Raw genomic sequence first — 19,942 nt, forward strand, 5'->3', positions numbered from 1 at the left:
CATCCTTGCCGAGATGTCCTCACTGTTCCTCTGATCCACTCTCTAAGTCATTCTCTTCTCTGATTCCACAATCAAGAGCTCTAATGCTTCCACGTAATGGCCCATTATGTCTCTAGGCAAGAGACAAAGAAACTCATTCACTCCACAAAGATTTATTGAGATTTACAAACATTTAGTTGCAAGGCACTGCCTCAGGTGCTGGGCTGTCTCGCCAAACTCACTACCCCGGTCTTCTTCTCTGCCAGAGCACACCCTCTACCCTCCAAAACACTGGCAGGAAATGTCAGATACTTCCTTCGATTTTCTTGCAACTTGGTCATAAGCAGGTGACCAAGATCCTGGTCAACAAGAAGGAAGAACTTTTAGAGGAGGCTGGGGATGGTCTCTGGGAAATATTCTCTTACTGGTCAAGAGACCTAGGGAGAGACAGGTCCTGCATTCTTCAGCTGGACATTTTCAAGTTTACGCAACTGTGGCAGCCACTGAAGGCCAACTCTGGGGACAAAGGCCACTGTGGCAGACAGAACCATGGTCCTCATGACACTGATGAGGTGCTGATCCAACCCCTGCTCCTGTTCTGCTTCTGGATTTCTTATGAAATCAGGTTACTAAAATGTCTTTTCTTTTGCCATTAGGCCACAGTAATAAAAACTGACACAGGCAAGATCCACTGATGGATCCTAAAATTTGAGGAGTTGGCCAAAGTCTGAGGAGATATTTGCATGGTCTAATAGTATCTCTCCCAAGACATTTATTAAGTACAAAGGGACAAACAGTAATTTTATAGTGGAGAAACCCAAAAACATCACCTTAACCAAATGACCAAGATTCTGATATCACCAGTAACAGGACATATCAATATCAGGTACTCCCTATGCACTGAGAAGGGCGTATTGCTTTTGTGATATTCTTGCCAAAAAATGCAAAACCTCAATCTAATTGGGACAATGCATGAGATAAACCCAAACAAAAGGACATTCTACATAATTAGCTAGTGCTCTTCAAAACTGTCAAGGTCAAAAAAGACTAAGCCCTGTCACAGATTGGAGGAACTAAGGAGACATGACAATTAAATGCACTGTAGGACCTAAGACTGGACAGATGTGGAAAAACTCGTGAAATCCAGATAAAGTCTGTAGTTTAGTTAATGGTATTGTACCAAGGCTAGTTTCTGGTTTTGAACATTGTATTATGGTTACACAATATGCTGATATTCAGGGAAGCTGGGTGAAGAATATATGGGAATTAGCTGAACGATTTTTTGCAACTTTTCTCTGAGTCTAAAATTATTATTACTTTTTAGTTTCAAAAAAAAAAATTGAGCCAAGGAGGTTCTCCTAAACTCTGTTACCAAAAAGCAGAAATTTTCCTCACTTCTGGAATTTGCTATAATTACTCAGAGATTACAAAGAAAAGGACTTTATACAATCTAGATTCTCCTTCTAGTAACTGCATGGCTAAACACAATTCCATATGTTGATTATTTAATTCCCTTATTTACTATCATATAGGGAATTGGGAGTAATAATGCGAAAAAACACAAGCCTTGTAGTATTAGGCCTAATTCACATCCAAGACCTATTACTCATTACCTGTGTGATCCTGCGTAAGTCATTTACTCTCTCTGTGCCTCAGTCTATATATGCATAAAATGGAAATAAGACCCTCCAGTCAAGGCACTAAGAGGTGGCTTTTGTGCCTGAAAGTGAGGAAAGGATGATATAAGATGGGGTTGGAGAAGAGGGCAGATTTAGGACCTACTTGCGTTTAAGTGGATCTGGACAGGGCTTGTGAATGGATCTGATGTAAGGATGGGGGTTGAGGGAAAGACCAGAGTCAAGGATGGATCCCTGGTCTGGACTGAGCAGCGGGGATGGATGGTGACGCCAATTACTGAGTCCTAAAACGGGCTGGGAAGATGGAGAGGCAGCAACATTTAAAGAGATAATGGCTAAAAAAGTTTCCAGGTCAGATTCATAAAGTACAGGATAAAAACACATTTAAAAATGAAACCAGTGAAAAACAAAGAGAAAGCATCTTCAAAGCATTTAGGAAAAAAAACAACCCAGCAATACACCTTCAAAGGAACAACCATGAGATTAATAACTGACTTATCAACAGAAATAATAATGGCAAAAGACCATGGAATGAAAAGGAAAGAAAATAACTTGCAACCTAGAATTCTATTCCCAGTGAAAATACCCTCCAAAAGGAAAGGCAAAATAAAGACCTTTTCAATCAAACAGAAGCTAAGAGAGTGCATCATTAGCACAGGCTGAAAAAAAAAGGAAAGACTGAAAGGAATTCTTCAGGCAGAAGGAAAAGGATTGCAGGAGACACACTGGAACACCAGAGGGGAAGACAAGAAACGGAAGGTGAACGTACTGGTACATCTAAATGGACACTGGCTTTCAACATTCGTAATCATCTTAGTTACGTGTGTTATGTATCTACACATGTTAAATACACATGGAATTGGAATGCACAGCAACCAGTAACAAATGGTGGGAAGGGTAAAATGGGAATCAAAGTGTTCTAAGACCCTGACGGGGCAAAAATTACTAAGTTTTCTTAGACTCTTTTGAATCAGGAATGCATGCTGATACCACAAGGACAGCCACTAAAAAAAGAGTAAGAGGGGGCGCCTGGGTGGCTCAGTTGGTTAAGCGACTGCCTTGGGCTCAGGTCATGATCCTGGAGTCCCGGGATCGAGTCCCGCATCGGGCTTCCTGCTCAGCAGGGAGTCTGCTTCTCCCTCTGACCCTCCCCCCTCTCATGCTCTCTCTCTCTCTCTCATTCTCTCTCTCAAATAAATAAATAAAATCTTTAAAAAAAGAGTAAGAGGATGAATAATAAGCTAATAGAGGTAAAAAACTGGAATTTAAAAAATGCTTGACTGATCTAAAAGACAAGAAAGAAGAGAAAAAGAAACATAGAATAGGTGGGACAAAAATCAAAGGAATAGTAAGATGGGAGATAAAATCAAATACACTTGTAATTAATGCAATGTATTAAGTGTAAACAAACCAACCACCCCAATTAAGCCTCCCAATGATCATGTAGACATTATCAGCCACATTTTACAGGTGAAGAATTTGAGGCACAGAGAAGTTAAGTAATCTGCCAAAGGCTGTCCAGCTAGGAAGTCACGGTACCAGAATTTGAACCAGCAGCCCACCTCTGGGACCGGAGCACGTCACCCCTCCAGGAGCTCCCCGTCCTCTCTGTCCACCCAACACTATTTTAGGTCAGCATTCCACAGACTGCACCTAGATTCCTGCAACAAGCTCCTAACCAGGGCTCACTGGTGCCACACTGTTGCCATGGTGACCATGCTAAGGCACAAACTGGATCTCATCTCTCTCCTAAATTAAAATTTCTTCCTGGATTCTCATTTACTTCAGGACAGACCTAAGTCATGAAAGGTCCTTCAGATGAGGCCTCTGCTGGCCTCCCTTCTCCCTCCATCTACTGCTTCCTGCCTTCCTGCCCTACATTCCAGGAAAGTTTGATTCCTGCCCTACCTTCCAGGAAACTTTGATTCCTGGGGTTTCCAGAAAGTACCAGCAGCTCCCCCCGTCAGGAAGGTATGAGCTTTGCTCCAACGGCCCCTCCTCTGTAAAGCTCCCATGAGGGTCAGCCCCTCTCTCTATTCCTATCGCTATGATTAGGAATGGCACTATTCCCTGGGCCCTTTCTCTATGCCAGGCACTGTGCCGGACGACACATAATGGGCATCCTTCCTATTTAACCCTCACAACTCCATGATGAAAGTACTGTTCTTCATCTTCTAGATAGGAAGGGGACTCAGAATGGTAAGTGGATTACTCAAGCAAATCCACTAATTCAGGTAGTCAATTTTTACTAAGTACTAATATGCTTGGCACTCTCTGAGGTACCGGGAAAGAGCGGTGAACAGAGCAGGTAAACAAGCTATAGAAGTGAGCTTATGTACTCTGTATGCACACAGACTCTGTGTTGCACATATATTGCATACAGACTATGCACTGCGTACGTATTGCTTATAGACTGAGGTAGCACTTATACTACTGCATATAGACCGACTACATTGCATATATTCTACGTTGCATATATACTGCAGATAGACCGATGTTGCCTGTATATTGTAGATTATGTTGCATACAGACTGTGGTAGTTGGTGACAAGTTACATGAAGAATATAATAAGGTAGGAAAGGGGGAGAACATGAAGCAGGTTGCAATGTTTTAAAAGGACGGTCAGGGAAGGCCTCACTGAGACAGTGACATCTGAGTAAAGACATGAAGGAGATGACAGGATGGGCCATGTGGGTACCTTGGAGACAAGCCTCCTAGGCAGAATTCCGGGAAATGTGCTGGAAGAGGGATGGGAACGTGGTGATGCCTTGAGGGAAGAGCAATGAGTAAATGGCACGGCAGTAAGCACCAAAATGTTAATTATCTATCAACCAACTTGACACCGGCTAGACCGTGAGCTCCTCGGACATGGTCATACCCCCAGCATTCTGGCATACAGGAAGCACTGCAAAACAAAAGAATCTGTACTTCGATCTTGAGTGCAACAGTAAAGGGACACTTTCTCCACCACAACCTTTTGTGGATTGGGAACCCTGAAGCTGGCGCCACCCATCCTCAGCCACACAGCACCATCCCCACATGTGCCTTCCTCTTCCCACTCTCTGAAGGGATGACGAATCTGACACCATCCAAGTCTTGGAGACTGGGTCTGTATACTGTGGGCCTCTGTGGATTTTTCTGAAGCAAAGGAAAGGCGCAGCAGAGCCTGCCAGTGGCGGGGAGGCCTGATTCTGACTACAACTCACAACACCTTCCCACTTTAAGAAAAACCAAGCTGTAGTAAATACAAAGAACGAGTCAGATTAACATCAGAGCCCTGAACTCTTGAAGAAATAAGGTGCAAGGCCATCAGGCTATATGGCATGATACAAAAACCTATCACTCTAGGAGAGAGCCCTTGTCCTTTCTGTGTGTAGCCAATGTTGACAGGGGGTGAGAAACATGGCTAAGACCAGACCAAATCAAGACTGAAATCCAGAGGGTTCTACATGAGGTAGACCCAACCTACCTGGAGAGGTGAGATCTACCAGATGACCAGCGTGGAGATGCCTCAGACTCAGAACAGGGCCGCAAAAAGGAAAACCAAAACCACCACCTGGGAGAACTTAGCAGTGGGCCTCAGAAATAGAAAGGGGACACTGAGGTTGGGGAACAGGCCGAAGCCTCATCCTATGGAGTTATAGTGGCCTAGAATCATTCCCTGGGCCCAGAGGAACATGTGGTCCAGGGCCAGGGGTTTATCATGCCCCTGCTTTCTCCAGGAAGACTGATAGAGGACAGATTGGTGTACAGGGAGATACTGATCATTCAAATATTTGAAAATAATCTTCCAAATTCTATGGAGACAGACAAAATGATCGTAAATATCTGTATGACTATTAAGTCTATGTACTTTATGACACGTAAATACTTTCAGGCATAATGAAGTCTCTTGAATAATCAGTGTATTACATGGTTAAACTCTTTATGGAAACTAAAACAAAACTTCACTATTTAAAATTAGAGAGGTTTGTAAGTGCTGTACCTCAGTTTTAGGGCATGTGGTTCACACCTGTCCTTGGTTAGGAACCGTTTCCCTGTCCTAATCCTAAACCATCCTGCTGAGCTTTAGAAAACAAGAGCTGCTCTATGACCTGCACTTAATAGTTTCCATGAAAAACGATGGCTGGTGGTACCCATCTAAACTGAAACCCCTGCTTCGCTGAAAATGCACTCAACTCATAATGAATAAGCATGTCAACAGAGAGGCGAAGAACACACTAGACTTTTAAATTACATTTGACGATGGCGATCTTTGGTGCCCCCAAGTGGTCATAAGTAATGTGACATCCTCGACAGGAAGTCCTGTCCTGAGAGGAGGTAAAGACTGGGAAAAATTTTTTCAGAACATATGGTTAAAAACGAGGATATCTGTGGCAAGAGAGTGCCCAGAAAAGAACGGCTCCTTTGCGGGAATTGAGCCAGACTGTGAGTTCTTGCCCAACCCCATGGCCCAGGACACACTACCTCTTAGAGAAAGTGGAATAATCCCTGATTGTGAAAATTAAAATAAGCATAGATGTGATTTTTTTTTTGTTTTAAAATTTTACATATAGAGTACCTGTCTGTATTCTTCTGTAACTTGTTTTCACTTCACACTATGGTTTTAAAGTATTTTGTAGAGATCAGTGTGGTACAAAGATAATTCCTGCTTAATTTCCAAGCTACTCAACACCAAAAAGACATAGGTTGGCAAGGGGAGAAAGAGGAATATGGCTTAAGGAGGGCATCATGTAATAAATTTATTATATTTTGTTACAGTTTCCACTTTTCTCTTAATTCCAACTGTATACTATATAATCAACTGCTGTTCCAGAAATAAAATGTTTTAAACATAAAAATATAAATTTTGCTTCTTAAAAGTGCATACACCTTGAATAATAAAACATACAAATAAATAACAGAAGTCAGTGACACAACTCATGCACTTGTTTCTAAAATAATTTAAAATGTATGGTACACTTTTCTTCCAGCCTCAAGGAAAGGCATCCTGCCTTCCGTATTACTGTACAACTAAAGAAGAAAATGGTAGAGAAATCACTATGAACGGTGCATGAACAATATCAAGGCATTCTGTGTACAGTGACAGGGACATGCAGCTTTTAAGACAACTGCAGAAATTCCAGTGTAAAACTGAAGCATTCAGGGAAGAAACTGTTTTTGTAATGGGGCTTGAATTCGATTTTAACCAGTGGTGAGAGGCACAGTTGGTGAGCAAACTGACAGGGAACACAAACGCACATTTGAAAGGCCGACAGAGAGAACGTGAGCTTCAGCAAACACTGGAATTGCCTTCCCATCTGGTACGAGGATGCCGCACCACTTAGAATAGCACCTGTAGGCAACTTCACATTGCAAATTCACCACAACAGGCCATTCTGCTTCAAGGGGCTTTTCTACAGGGGGATTTCCAACTTGGATTTTTACTTAAATCTTTATTCCTTGAAATGTTGAAAACACCAGGTAAGTTGTGTGTTTTTTTTGTTTTGTTTTGTTTTTTTGTAGGTAGCATCATGCTCAACAGGATGAAACCACCTGAGAAACACAGCAGACTACTTTGAAGTTGTTTAAAGTGCCTTCGGCTCACCACAGATTAAAACTAAATTTCATTTGCCTCCATAGGTAACATATACTGCCAAATTTTTGGATGAGTATTATTTGATATTTTGTAATTACATGAAAAAACATTGAGGGTTACCAAAAAAAAAAAAAAAAAAGACTCCAAATAAAATGTCTCACATTCATTTTTAAACTAAAAATAACTCCTAAAATTACACTGCGGATAAGTAGAGAATGAGCTAACTAGGAAATTAGGTGGCAGCCTGGAGTTTGCTATTGTAATTACTACAAAGATAGTCATTCTATCAAAATCAGGAACAGGTTTTCCAAGGCCACAAAGGCTTTACTTCAGCATTTTCTAACTCAGAGTGACTTCCCAACTCCCCTGTGGGTCTGGCCCTGTGGTGGCATCCAGGGAAAAGGCCCTGGGAAGGATGCACACCCCACAGGGGACTCTGTCTGCTCCAGCAAACTGAAGACCACTGAATCCCAATCGACTGGCAAGTGTTGGGCCACCCACCAAAGGCTCCAAGCACCCAAATAGGGTCTCAAATCAGAAAGGCTCCCTTATTTCAAACAGGATGTTAATATCAGTGGTTCTGACTCTTTTTTTTTTTTCTTTCCTCTCCAACGAAACAGAGTCTGAGTCACTCCTGAATGCTTCACATGGCAGTGATTCTCACCATAGGGATGGTGTAGCACAGTGGTTCTCAATTCTGACCGCAAATTAGAAACCCCCACGAGCTTTAAAATGTATGGCAATTCCTGGGACCTGCCCCTACACTAGTTAGATCAAAAGCTTGGGAGTGGGACCCAGGCATTTGTAAAAGTTCTCTAGATGATGCTAGTGAATGCTGAGTATCAGAATCTCAGACAAGTCATTCAGAAGAGGCTTAACAGAATCTTGGTGAGAGTACATGTATGAGATTTGAAAAAAGGCTTGCAAGCCTGCAGTGGATCCCCCTTCCCTCCAAAATTGGGAAACACCTGTTTTAAATGCTTATGAGATGGATCTAGAACCTAATCCACTACAGAATGCTACCATAAATTCCACGAGCTTAGTCTTATTGTGACCAGTGGTTGGGAAGCTCCAAAGCTTTTCAAAACAGCTCTAAGTCTCTACAAAAGCATTTTAAAATTGTTAGCACTATTAGAATCCACATTCTCTCCCTGTGACCACGATAGAACCCTAGGAGATATAAAAAATTAAAATCTATAGAAAATGGCAGGTTATTTTTAAAACAAAATACTTTAGGAAAAGTGTTCAGGCTAAATACAGTATATAAACCCATGTGTGTTCAATATATCCAATTCCACTCCTGCTTGCAAAATACTTATTTTACAATCTTGCCGACGATCAAAAAACAAAAACAAAACAAAACAGCAAAGAGAAACATGTGCAAAGCAAAACAAGAAAATATATTCAGGCTCTTCAGTATTGATGATAAAGCCACATGTAAAAAAATTACAAATTCAAAAATAGAGCTCCATTATCCAAGAACTGCCTTTTTTAAAATTTACATTTAGGGTAGTCTACATTTTATTAGTTGTTTGCATAGGTGGTAAGAACATGCTTTCTGGGTTATATGGAGGCCAAGCAAAACTGTTGTCATTACTTGGGGGAAAAAATGACTGGTCATGCTCAAACTGCAGCTGCAAAACGAACACTTTGAGAGTTGATCAAAAGGCAGTGTGAAACATTAAGTGTTCATTTAAAGAAAGCACAGGATTTCCCCTCGAAAAATGTAGTCAGGTTTAACACAGTAATGTGTCCTTTATGAACATGAAGACAGCACAGTAGCAGCTGCTTTCTGTTTATGATATAGGCGCTGGTTTGTCAGCAAATTTTGCTCTTCTCAATTCCAAATAATACAAGTTCAACACGCCTCACAGAATATGTGTTTTATTGAAACTGTGCTTATGATTTGCATACTATCTCAAAAATCCAACCCAGAAACACTAATTATCTTGGCATCCAATAATTCCGATAACCTACGTAGGAAACAACAACTTCAGCTCTTCGGTAATTTGTCAGAATGAAATGTAACATCAGATGTCAATCTATTTTTAAAAAAACATGTTTATTTGAAATAAGTGAGCTTTGTTCACAGCTCATCTCCGCTCCATTTTTCCTAAAGGCTGACACTACTGCTTCCTGGACAAACTGTCCCTCATTTTTTCCACGATAGTTACTTTAGAGGGATGGCAATTTGTCCCCCTCCCCCAACCCCCACATCTATTTCATACACACGTGGATGACCAAATTCTAATGGAAAGTGACTTCGTAATGGATTTTCAACCCCTAAGTAGTAGAGACAGCTCAGTCTGAAAAAGTGGATGTAAGAGTAAAATGTCTCCGAAGATGAAGAAGGGCACTTTTGGTTTCCGGAACAGGAGAGACTTGCTCAAGAGGACCACAGGCCTTGACTGCTTCACCAGAATCCATCTGCTCTCTGTTTGGGGGGGGGAGGGACCGTCACCCCATTTAGGGTATCACTGGCATCCCCTGGCTCATCGGCTGGGCTCCCAGGGCTCCTCAGCTACAGCGAATTCCTGACGCTTTCCGCTTGCCTTTACGAGCAAAGCAGGCCCTCAACGAATGCTTGCAGAATGAATGAATGAATGAGGAAAGAATGATTACAAGGATTTATGGCAGCTTCATCAAGAATTACAATATTTTACCAGACCACAAATACTCCCACGTCCATTTCTATTGGCCCAGCAAGGTATTACTTCCTTTCAGTTAGGCTGCTTTTAGGATGGGAAAACACAAGGGCTGGGAGGTGATCTTGAGATGACATGAGCTTAACAGTTTCGTTGTGGTTCCACATTATACAAGGGATTACAAAGGCAAGGTGTAGGGCTGTCTGAAGGAATGACATAGCCTCAGTGCACTGGATGTTCACAGGAAAAGAAATCAAAAATAAAAAGTTTTTTAAAAGCAAAAAACATTAAGGAGCCACACTCCTGTCAGGGATTACTCTGTGCCTACCAGGAAATGACTGCTCTAATCAGGCCCACCTGGTTGCCAACCAGAAACTCAGGCCCACCAGCCTTGGCAGATCATTTTTAACCCCAAAGCATAGATATGCTCAATATGCCAAACATCACTGAGAAAATAAAAAACAAAACAAACATCAAGTCCCTAACCTACTGAACAACCGAATTGAACCAAGTAATAATTTTCCCATAAGATCTTTCACACCTCAAAGAGCACCTTCAAACTTTTGGGCAAATAACCTTTTCTGTGACTTAAAAGTTGTACCTAGTAGATATGGATGAGATTTTCATTGTTTACCAAGCACAGAAATGGAACAGCTTAAAGAAGTCTAGACAATGCCATTATACTTCCTGATTTTTTTTTTCATTTAAATCTGAAAAAAAAAAAGACTAAACTCCATAGACATATTATTTACAGATACTGAAATTTTATTTCTAGGTCCCATGGAAAATTAAAGAAATTTGTAGAGTTGGTTTTTTTGTTTGCTTGTTTTTGTTTTTGTTTTTTGTTTTTTTGAAAACACTAGATATAATGGAAAATCCATTCCTGGAGGACTTGAGAATAAAAATATTTGCCACTGTGAAAGTTAAACTAGATCCTACTTATGCTTAACTGGTAACAGCCCCAGAAAAAGGTGTTATTAAAAACCTTTATGTAGTCAAACTATAATTCTAAGGCTGTTTCAGAGCTTCAGATAGGAGATTTCAAATGAGATTTATCTATTTCAAAGAAAGACGAGAGGCTCAAATCAGACAAACATTCAACTCCTGATACTGTTGATCCCATACTTGGTGCATCCTTTCCAGGAAATAAAAGTGACACAGAAAAACCAGCGGTGGCTAAACACTGATGGGGCTGTCAGGTGCCCGTGGAAGCAGTGACCACACTGAGGGCAGCCAGTCTTCGACAGTCACACTACAGTAGAGGAGAGGAACGCTGCTTTGGGAGACCAGAAGCCCATGCAGTGCAACAGCGATACCTAGTGAAGGGGTGAGTACAGGACCGAGTGCACCGGGCAACAGGCTCACGTTCAATGAACTTCATGGAGCACTATGGTAACTTTCACAAGGCTGAGTAGCCAAGTCTTAAAAATTGCAAGGGTCTAAAATGCCAGCTACCCTCAACATAAATGGCCTCCAGACTTGCAAGTTACCTGCTCATGCTCAAAGTAGCAGCAAAATAAAGTTAGAAACCTACTGGAAATATTTCCCAAGAGGTATTCATGGGGGCGGGGGGAGGGGGGGGACAGGAAAAAAAAAAAGGCAGTGCAGAATTCATAGCTATGCATGTGTACATGTTCTAATTACTTCACAGACAGCAATACTGAAAAAGGAGGTTATAAATGGATCTGTGCACCAAGAGTTCAGGAAGAACTGGAAGGGTTTATAATTTTTTTAAAAGTTAATATTTAAAAGCATATAAACTTAGCATGCTATATTTCATGGCAAAGTGACAAATGCTATTCAAAGAGAATCAGGACCATGACTCTCTTGACATTTTTAAAAAAATAGAAAAAAAAAAAAAAGAAAGCTAAAAATTGCCAGGATACCTCCAGAAAGCTTGAAGAACTATGTATCTTGCTTATCTGTGAGATTTTTGTGAGGTTCCCTGGTTTTCTAAACAAGAAATGCAATTTGCACTGACAATGCCAGATGGAACATGCTCCAATCCTGCTTCTGAGTCCTGGGTAAGAGATTAAGTCTTAAGCACAAAGAAGAAATAAATGACTTACTGAAAAGCAGTCTACAACTGAGACTGACAGGCAGCATCAGAAGCGCACACATAATACTGTGTCACACGTTGCTTCAACACACCATCAACTGACTTTTGGCATTAGGCAACTTCTTTCCTCTCCAAGTTACAAGAAACATGGGCATGCGCACACAGGGCAACACGGAGCTTTCAGCTTCTAACATAGAGAAAAGCAACACCAGAGAAGGAAAATGGTACAGATTCATGCATCCAGTTCAGAATCCATTTTTTTCCGGAAATCTTTCAAAGATGTCAACTGCTCTACCTTTCAAAATCCCATGGCCATAGCTAGCGAATTTAGAAGGAAAACAAAATTAATCAGTGACTGGCTCTCTGGCTGTCCCATTTGCCACCTCTTAGGACATATCCTAAGAATCAAGACAGCTTATGGTACACACATCTTTGCAGACATGAAGCTATGAAAGACTTCATTTCTACCTCTAGAAATTTCTATCTGTGGCAGTCGGAGAAATGACAGTCACTCACAGGCCACCTTCTTCATTGCGCATCCACCCTAGACTGGCTGAGTATATACCTGAGAAACATTAGTGTTAAAATATTGCCCTTTGCAGAGACTGGTAGATGGGGCCAAAGTGCAGAAAGCAATAGTCTTCTCTCGGTTTGTTTCACTCTTAGCGTCACAGTTTTTAGAGCTCCTGGTGCCACATGACAATTAGCTGTGAGGACAAATCCTGCTCAGAGGAAACCCAAGTCAAATAACCGGTCCTTCCACAGCACACACTAATGACAGCTTAACTGGCTCACAGGTTTCCAAACCCTAGTATCCAACAAAAGTCATTAGAGTTCTCTAGAAAGAAATATGTACAATTGCTAAAGGGACCACCCAGGGTCTCGTCTACAATTATTCCAGTTAGCTTGGTATCAATGCTTTGCCTATGGCTGTTATTTGGTTCAATGGCAGAATAAGGCGACGCTTTTAACAATTTGCAGTTGAATTCTACACACACACGCGCGCACACACGCGCACACACACTAGGCACGTGACCCGAAACATACAAAACAAAAGCATAGAAGGCTTTGGTGGGAGGGAAGGGGTTCTAAATAAATAAACATCTTTACAGATAAAACACTTGGATTGCAGAAACATCACTGAGGTTTTTGAGAAGGCCGTGCAGAGGTTTGCATGCTAGAAGAGAACTGTTTTGAGGATTTCGCAGCAGACTGCCTGCCACCAGGAGATGGGGGCACTCCAGAATCTAGCTGGGAAGACTTGGATTTGCGAGCGGACAGCAGGGAATGTTTAGCAGAAGCAGGGTCCTTGGAGACAAGCTGCTCTTTTCCAACTGCACTTGCACTTGGCTGCTGGATACCTGGAGGCTGGTAGCCTTTCTCTGCCTTCTCATCCCCAGCATTCTTACCAGCCGACTTGACAGAGCTCCCACCGGCCTTCCTGGAGAGCAAGGTTGTTTTGCCAAGGTCAGTCGACCGCCGGGTTTCCTTCTGTCGCAAAGCTGACTTGAAGAAGGATAGCCCCTTGTCCTCCGACTTGCTGTCCCTCTTCAGACCAGCCTTCATGTTTGTGTTGGGGGAACGCAGGCTGGCCATGGAGGAGCTCCTGACGTGCTTTCCGTCCCCTCGGCCCTCCCCGGCCCTGGCCTGGTTCACCCGAGGGGAGTTGGGTTTAGAGCTGGAGGTGACGCTGGCTCTGTCCGAAGCCAGGCTTTGCCTGGAGCCCTCTCTACTCAAGCTCCGGTCTGAAGTCCTGCTCTTCCCAGGAGGGAAGGGACCCTTTGCAGCAGAGCCCGAGGCTTTTTTGGCAGATGTGGAGGAAGCAGTGTAGGTGAGGGAGGAAGATGATTTCTGCTTCTGGGGCGAAGGAGATGACACGGAGTCCTGGGGTTTGGGGGAGGACTGCTTTCTGGGCTGGCCAGAGGCAGGGGAGGAATGCCGTCCACTGGCCCTGGAAGAAGAATCTGCTTTGCTTCGGGAGCGGGAGGGCTTTATAGAAACTTTTACAGGAACAGGAGAAGAAGGAGATGTACTTGAAAGAGATGATTCCTGGCTTGCCAAGACTGGTCTCCCCTTCCGCAAGCTTCTATCTGGCTCAGAAGCGCCTTTGGAGCTGGGGGATCTCTTGGCTGTGCTGTCTGATTTCTTTGTGAGGGAGCCCGGGTGGCTTGTGGGTTTCACCTCTTTGACTGGAGAGCTGTCTACAGAATCGCTCTGATCCACATAAGCAATCTGGTTATTGTTATCAAATGGATCAGAGACTGGGGGCACACGATCCCCTTGTGCTGAGTTTTTGCTGTGTGTGTCTACAACACTGGAGTTCAATTTGCGGATGTCTGATTCATCTCTGAACACACCTTCCATGACAGCCAGAGGGGCCCGACCCACAGCCTTGTGCTCACGTCGGCTGTGACTATCACTTGGTTCCTGGTAACTGCTGGCAAGGTTCCTTAAGCTGCCAAAGCAAGAGATGGAGACCTTGTCATCCACTGCCTCCCCGATCTTCTCCAAGGTGGAGGCAGAGGTGTGGATCGGTGAGTCCCCTGAGAACCGGGAGGGAGAACTGGAGCGCATCTGCAGCTTGGTGGACAAGGACCAAGAAGGTCTAATGCAATTGTCGTTAACGGCCAAGGGGCTGGTGACAGAAGATCTGGATGACAAGCTCTGACGCTGGACACTTCTCACGAATGGTCGAGTTGAGAAACCTCCTGAATGCAGCAGAGAGAATAGCATTAAGCTAAACCGAAAACATGTCCCAGCAACACCTTAAGATACTGAAGATGGAAGGAAGGCAAGCCTGGTGGAATGACAGGAGCGTGACTTTCAGAGCCAGCATGTCTGAGGTCATAAGAGCAGCCACGTGACTTCAACTTTTCTGAGCTCAGTTCTCCTATCTATAAAATAGGGACATTCTAACTCAGGGATCAGCAAACTCTTTACTTCTTGCTGTACGTCGGGGGTCAAGAGACTTAACGGCCCAGGCAATTAATACTCTAGGCTTTGTGGGCCAAATACTCAACTCTGTCACTGCAGCATGAAAGCCACCACAGAGGACACATAAACAAACGGGTGTGGCTGTGTTCCAATAAAACCTTATTTACAAATAAAGGCAGGGGCCATATTTGGCCCATAGGCTGTCTGCTCTAACTCACAGGACTACTACAAGAACTAGATAAAATCCTGAAAGTCGTAGGCCCACCTGGCACTTCACAGACGCTTAGTAAATGTGAGCTGCTGATCCAGCTTCTTCATCTAACTAAGGAGAACCAGGGCCCACAGAAGTCAAGTCGTTGCTCAAGATTATGCAGAATCAGAGGCAGAGCTAACACCAGAACCACAAACCCTTGCCCCCGACTCAATGCCACATGGAGCCTGGCTTGTAATTATTGACTATAACAGCAGACCGGTGGAAAGAACCACAGACAATACACTCCTATCCTGAGTGACTTCAAACTTCTAAAGGCAATATCCATAATTAGAATAATATACTCCTGAGTCATCTCCAACTTCCAAAGAAAAAGTTCATAATTAGAACTACATACTTCTATTTTGAGTGCCTTAATACTTCCTTCCAAAGAAAATATTCTAAATTAAATTTCATACATACTTGGTACCGTAGCTGTGGTATTTATAAAACCATCCAGATAAGATCCCCAGGGACAGGCTCTGTTCTGTGGGCACCACCCGGCACCAGTGTGATGATGATGCTTAAGAGGATACTGATTTCACCAACTACACAGACCGAGGGCAAACCAGCTTACTGTTAAAACAACAGTGAATTCTAAATTTAAAGGCTGCATTGAGAAAAATCTCTACCTAAACAAGCAAAGATCCACTGGCTGGTTTTCCATAAAATGTCAGGAGCTTAGCAATTCCAGCTAAGTACTCTTGTTATTTTACAAATAAAGAGGCAACAAGCCAGAAGAGGGAGAGGGGCTGGAGCTACAATGACGAAGACCTCCCCGGCCAAGCAGCCCCTTTCAGCTTCCTGTTGTTTCCCTCCACTTCACGTTCTCACAATTACCCATCACTAGACGCAGACTACAGGGTTACAGCAACCGACATGCTGGCCGCAGAAGGAGATTTGCTGGGAGATGAGGCACCATCCTCATTAGAGAAGCTGAGCTCACTCTCGCCTCCTTCCAGCCTCGGTGCCTGGGCTGCCTGATCCCTCCTGCACCACCTGGGGTTCCTGTCAGAACTGAGGGTTCTCCTGCCATTACACAAGTGGTAAGTAAAGGTAAAAAAAAAAAAAAAAAAAAAAAAGAGTTCTATTTGTATCATATTTCCCAGGTTTTTATATTGTGACCATCTTCAGAATTCTTAAAAACTATCTTTATGCAGAAGCAAGAGTTTTTGTTCTAGATGCTTCTGTACTTAAAAGAACATGCCACAAATTCCTCTAAAGGAAACCGCGGCGGAAAGGGGAGAAGCCAAGAGTCAGGAAGCCCCCAGCGGAGCCAGCACAGCGACTCCTCCTTGCCAGGAAGGAGGCCCTGGGCAAATCACCCTTGCAGAGTCCCCTTACAGCTTATTTTAGGAACTCTGAAAAGCACTTTGAAAGAAATGTATACATTATACAGAGTTAAAGCTCCAGCCTCCACGCTAGACCTTAGAAGTGGAAAATAATGAAGTAGGAGGAGAAAGTCATCCTAGAGGTCACAGAGGAAAAGCGAATGATCCGGTTTATAGAAAATGGCACTTATGATTGTAACCCACAGCTACACAGCCCTTTTACCTTCTCCCAGTCTTCTTGGGGCTTAATTCCTAAGCATGAGGGACCCTGTGCTGTGTCTATGAGACACCATTGTAGAAATGTGTCACAAAACCCATACCCACCATCGTCTTCACTCCTCTCCCCGGCCATCTCCACCGACTCGGACAACGAGGCCAGGGAGGTGCGTCTGGAGGAAGCTGCAGAGGTCACGCTGGCTTGCTTGCTCCCCGGAAGCCGGCTCACCCAGTGTTCACACAAGGAAGAACTTGTGGAGCCTGCAGTAAAGAAAGCGGGCAGTGAGGTCAGGCCAGAATCCCGGGCCGGCGGCTTGGCACACACCCTCACAAAAGTGCTGCTGCCGGAGCTGGGAGGTGGCCGACGTCAGTATTAATTCCCAGACCTCAAGCAGACCTGCGCCTGCTTGAATATCCCTTTAAGATGAGAAGAAGGAGGCCAGACTCTCGCACATATTTATAGTAATGAAATGCAAGTATAGGCATGGACACTTCGTAATGCAAAGTGCAGGTCTTAAGTGCTGGCAACTGAATCGTTCATACTCATTCTACAAATATTTATTAAGCACCTACTGCCGAGTACTGTTCTAAGCACACACAGAAAAAATTCTGACACAGAGCAAATAAAAGTGGCATGCTCCATTATCTTCTTAGCCTCACTGCTTTGTGGAGTCGTTACGTCATTTTCACGATGTTAATATACAAACACACACACATGCACACACCCAGGATATATGTCAATCTGTACTGTCCATTCCAGGGATGCCCTGAAATATATTCCAGAGCAACAGAAAATGCTCTCAAAATTGAGAACATGTCTCAAATAGACCTCAAGAGGGTGTAATTTCCAAGCATATCTCAGGCTCCAGAAAGCACTGGGGAAAAGCACTAGAGCACTAGAGTTCCCACTCTCTTAAAGGAGTGAGTGGCTACGGAGAGGCAGGTGTACTGAGTGAGGCTTGACTCCAGCAGGGGCTCACTCTGCTTCAGCTGTGCCTCCTTTTAGCGGCTTCGAACCTACCCCTCACAAGCTTCAACCCAGGGTTAATACTCTCTAACATGATCCCATGTTACCATGTCCCCGTCCTCAGCCACAGTCTCTTAAACTCTGCATTAAGAAGCATGCATCACCTTGCCTGGACTGTGTAGCTGCATCCAGACTAGACCCCATCCAGCTAAACCCAGCCCATCTAATAGACTGTAGCCTTCAACCCTTCTAATGGAACAGGCCGACTGCACAGGGAAAAAGAACTATTTTTAATGGTGCTTTACCTTTTCTAAAAGGCTCTAATGTACATTTTCCTAATCTGATGCACACAATGACCCCATAAGGCAGGTATTATTAGTACTCCCACATTACAGATGATTAAACATGTGGCTTGGATGGGATATGCTCCAAGATGATGGATCCAACCAAAACATGGCAAAGCCAAGTCTCATTCCCTTTTAGAGTAGCATGCCGTACTGCTTTTTTTTTCCCTCCCTCCCTCTCTCCCTCCCTCCCTCCTTCCCTCCCTCCCTCCCTCCCTTCCTTCCTTCCTTCCTTTCATTCATTCATCCATTCATTCATTAATTCCACAAGCAGACATGGCATGCTCACTTTGAGACAGGCTCTACATGCTTCCATGTGAATGCTGCTGGTTCACACATTCCACCCCTATCTCCTTGACCACAATCATTTTGGTTTCCAGATTAAATGCAAATGTGAGGATTGATCTGATCAACCCCACAGAGTCATGAGACCTTGTGGAGTTCTCTGGACCATTAATTACAATCTTCTGTTCTAGAAAAACCTGCCAAAGAATAAGTTGGCCTTACCTGCCACTGAGCTGTTGGCCGACCATGATGGAATAGCTGTCCGCCTCTGGTAGAAAAGGATGTATGCCATCTGTGTGCAGACCTCATCTTCCGACAGCTGCTGCACATCACTGTCATCGAAGCAGTACCAGAGGCCATCCACAGAGTTCTTACAGTACGCTGCCAAAGAAGAGCCTGTCATCAGTACCAGGGGAGGGGGGCACCAACCACTCCACTCTGCCCACAGACACCAGTGCTTTGGCTCGTATCATTAACTCAAGAGGTTTTTAAAGCTGCATGTAGTAACATATGAAGGGGTAAAAAATCCAAATCGCCTATCACGCTCAGGCAAAATGTTTCAGGAAATTTTAAACTATTCCAAATGGACAAAATTCTACTTAATCTTAGAAAACACAATATACTCATTTATTTAAACCAGTGGTTCTCAACCTGGGACAATTTTGCTCCCCTAGGGACATCTGGCCATGAATGGAGACATTTTTGACTGTCATACTAGGGGTTAGGGTGCTACTGGCATTGAGTGGGTGACTGGGGATGCTGCTAAACATTCTACAATGCCCAGGACAGTCCCCGCCACAAGAATTATCCAGCCATACTGTTAAGAGTGCTGAGGCTGGGAAACCCTGATATAAGCATGTTGTCACATTTTAGTGTTTATTAGAGATAGAAAATAGAACTAGAAATAATGATACTAATACTAGCAGCAGCTAATATTTGTTTAGCACTTATTATGTGCCAAACTTCTCAGTTAATCCTATGACATTTGTTCTTTTATTATTTCCATTTTACAGAGGCTCAAAAAAATGAACGAGTTTGCCCAAGGTCAAGCAGCTGGTGAAAAGCAGGGCCCAGTTCATATCAAGTGTATCTAGTCCCTGAGCTTGCACTTAAACTACCCCACCCTGCTTCTCAGGGGTAGCACCAACAAGGCCCCAGTGGAAGTCCCCCAGCAAACTAAGAACATTTGAGCTCATAAATGCATGCGTGTTTCTCTCCAGTTCAAATTCTAAGCCTGAGAGAGAAATAAAGACCATTCGGGTACCAACAAAAGCAGACAAGAACTTAGTGTTCATGAAGCCATGTGATCTTGTAAGGATATATCAAGAGGTGTGATTAAACTTGATCCAAAGGGGTACATTCTTATCATGCTTTCTAAAAATACCCATTTATTGGAGTAAGAATAAATGAGTGCTAGAATATTTTGCTCAACACTCAGAGGCAGGGCACATAGTGTCCTGAGGTGCCAAAGAGTGACTCCCTCGCAGGCGACAACCACATTTGTGAGTATGGAACCTTAAGAAATGAAAGGGACTGAGGCGAGGAGGGGCTACACCAGACAGGTCCCCGAAGAGAAGAGCAGAATAAGAATCTTTGATCGTGGGGAGGGAAATCATGGACCGCTATGGGCTCCTAGGACCAGAAGGGGAGAGAAGTAGAGAGAGAGGTAGCACATGGAGCTGGTAAAACGGCAACTGGCCAGTGGTGTCAGGTCAGG

At 43.5% G+C, this 19,942-nt stretch overlaps 1 protein-coding gene across 15 annotated transcripts in view; it reads right to left on the minus strand.

The window, feature by feature from the left end:
• Positions 1-19,942, minus strand: part of USP31 (ubiquitin specific peptidase 31) — a 219,437-nt gene that overhangs the window by 141,651 nt on the left and 57,844 nt on the right. For 9 of the 15 annotated variants that reach the window (XM_064592797.1, XM_054507550.2, XM_064592791.1 and 6 more), the window contains exons 14-16: positions 18,448-18,606; positions 16,738-16,890; positions 13,308-14,606 (exon numbers count right to left, since the gene is read on the minus strand). In XM_064592797.1, coding sequence (XP_064448867.1) covers positions 13,308-14,606; positions 16,738-16,890; positions 18,448-18,606 — 1,611 coding nt within the window. Of the gene's footprint in view, positions 1-3,677; positions 14,607-15,505; positions 15,659-16,737; positions 16,891-18,447; positions 18,607-19,942 lie in introns of those variants that run through there. The other 6 variants (XM_045875146.3, XM_045875148.3, XM_064592795.1 and 3 more) reach the window with 5 other exon arrangements.

The sequence above is a fragment of the Mirounga angustirostris genome, unplaced genomic scaffold (genome assembly GCF_029215605.1).
Source record: "Mirounga angustirostris isolate CCGP_5_RB_7025 unplaced genomic scaffold, mMirAng1.0.hap1 SCAF_5, whole genome shotgun sequence".
NCBI classification, from domain to species: Eukaryota; Metazoa; Chordata; class Mammalia; order Carnivora; family Phocidae; genus Mirounga; species Mirounga angustirostris.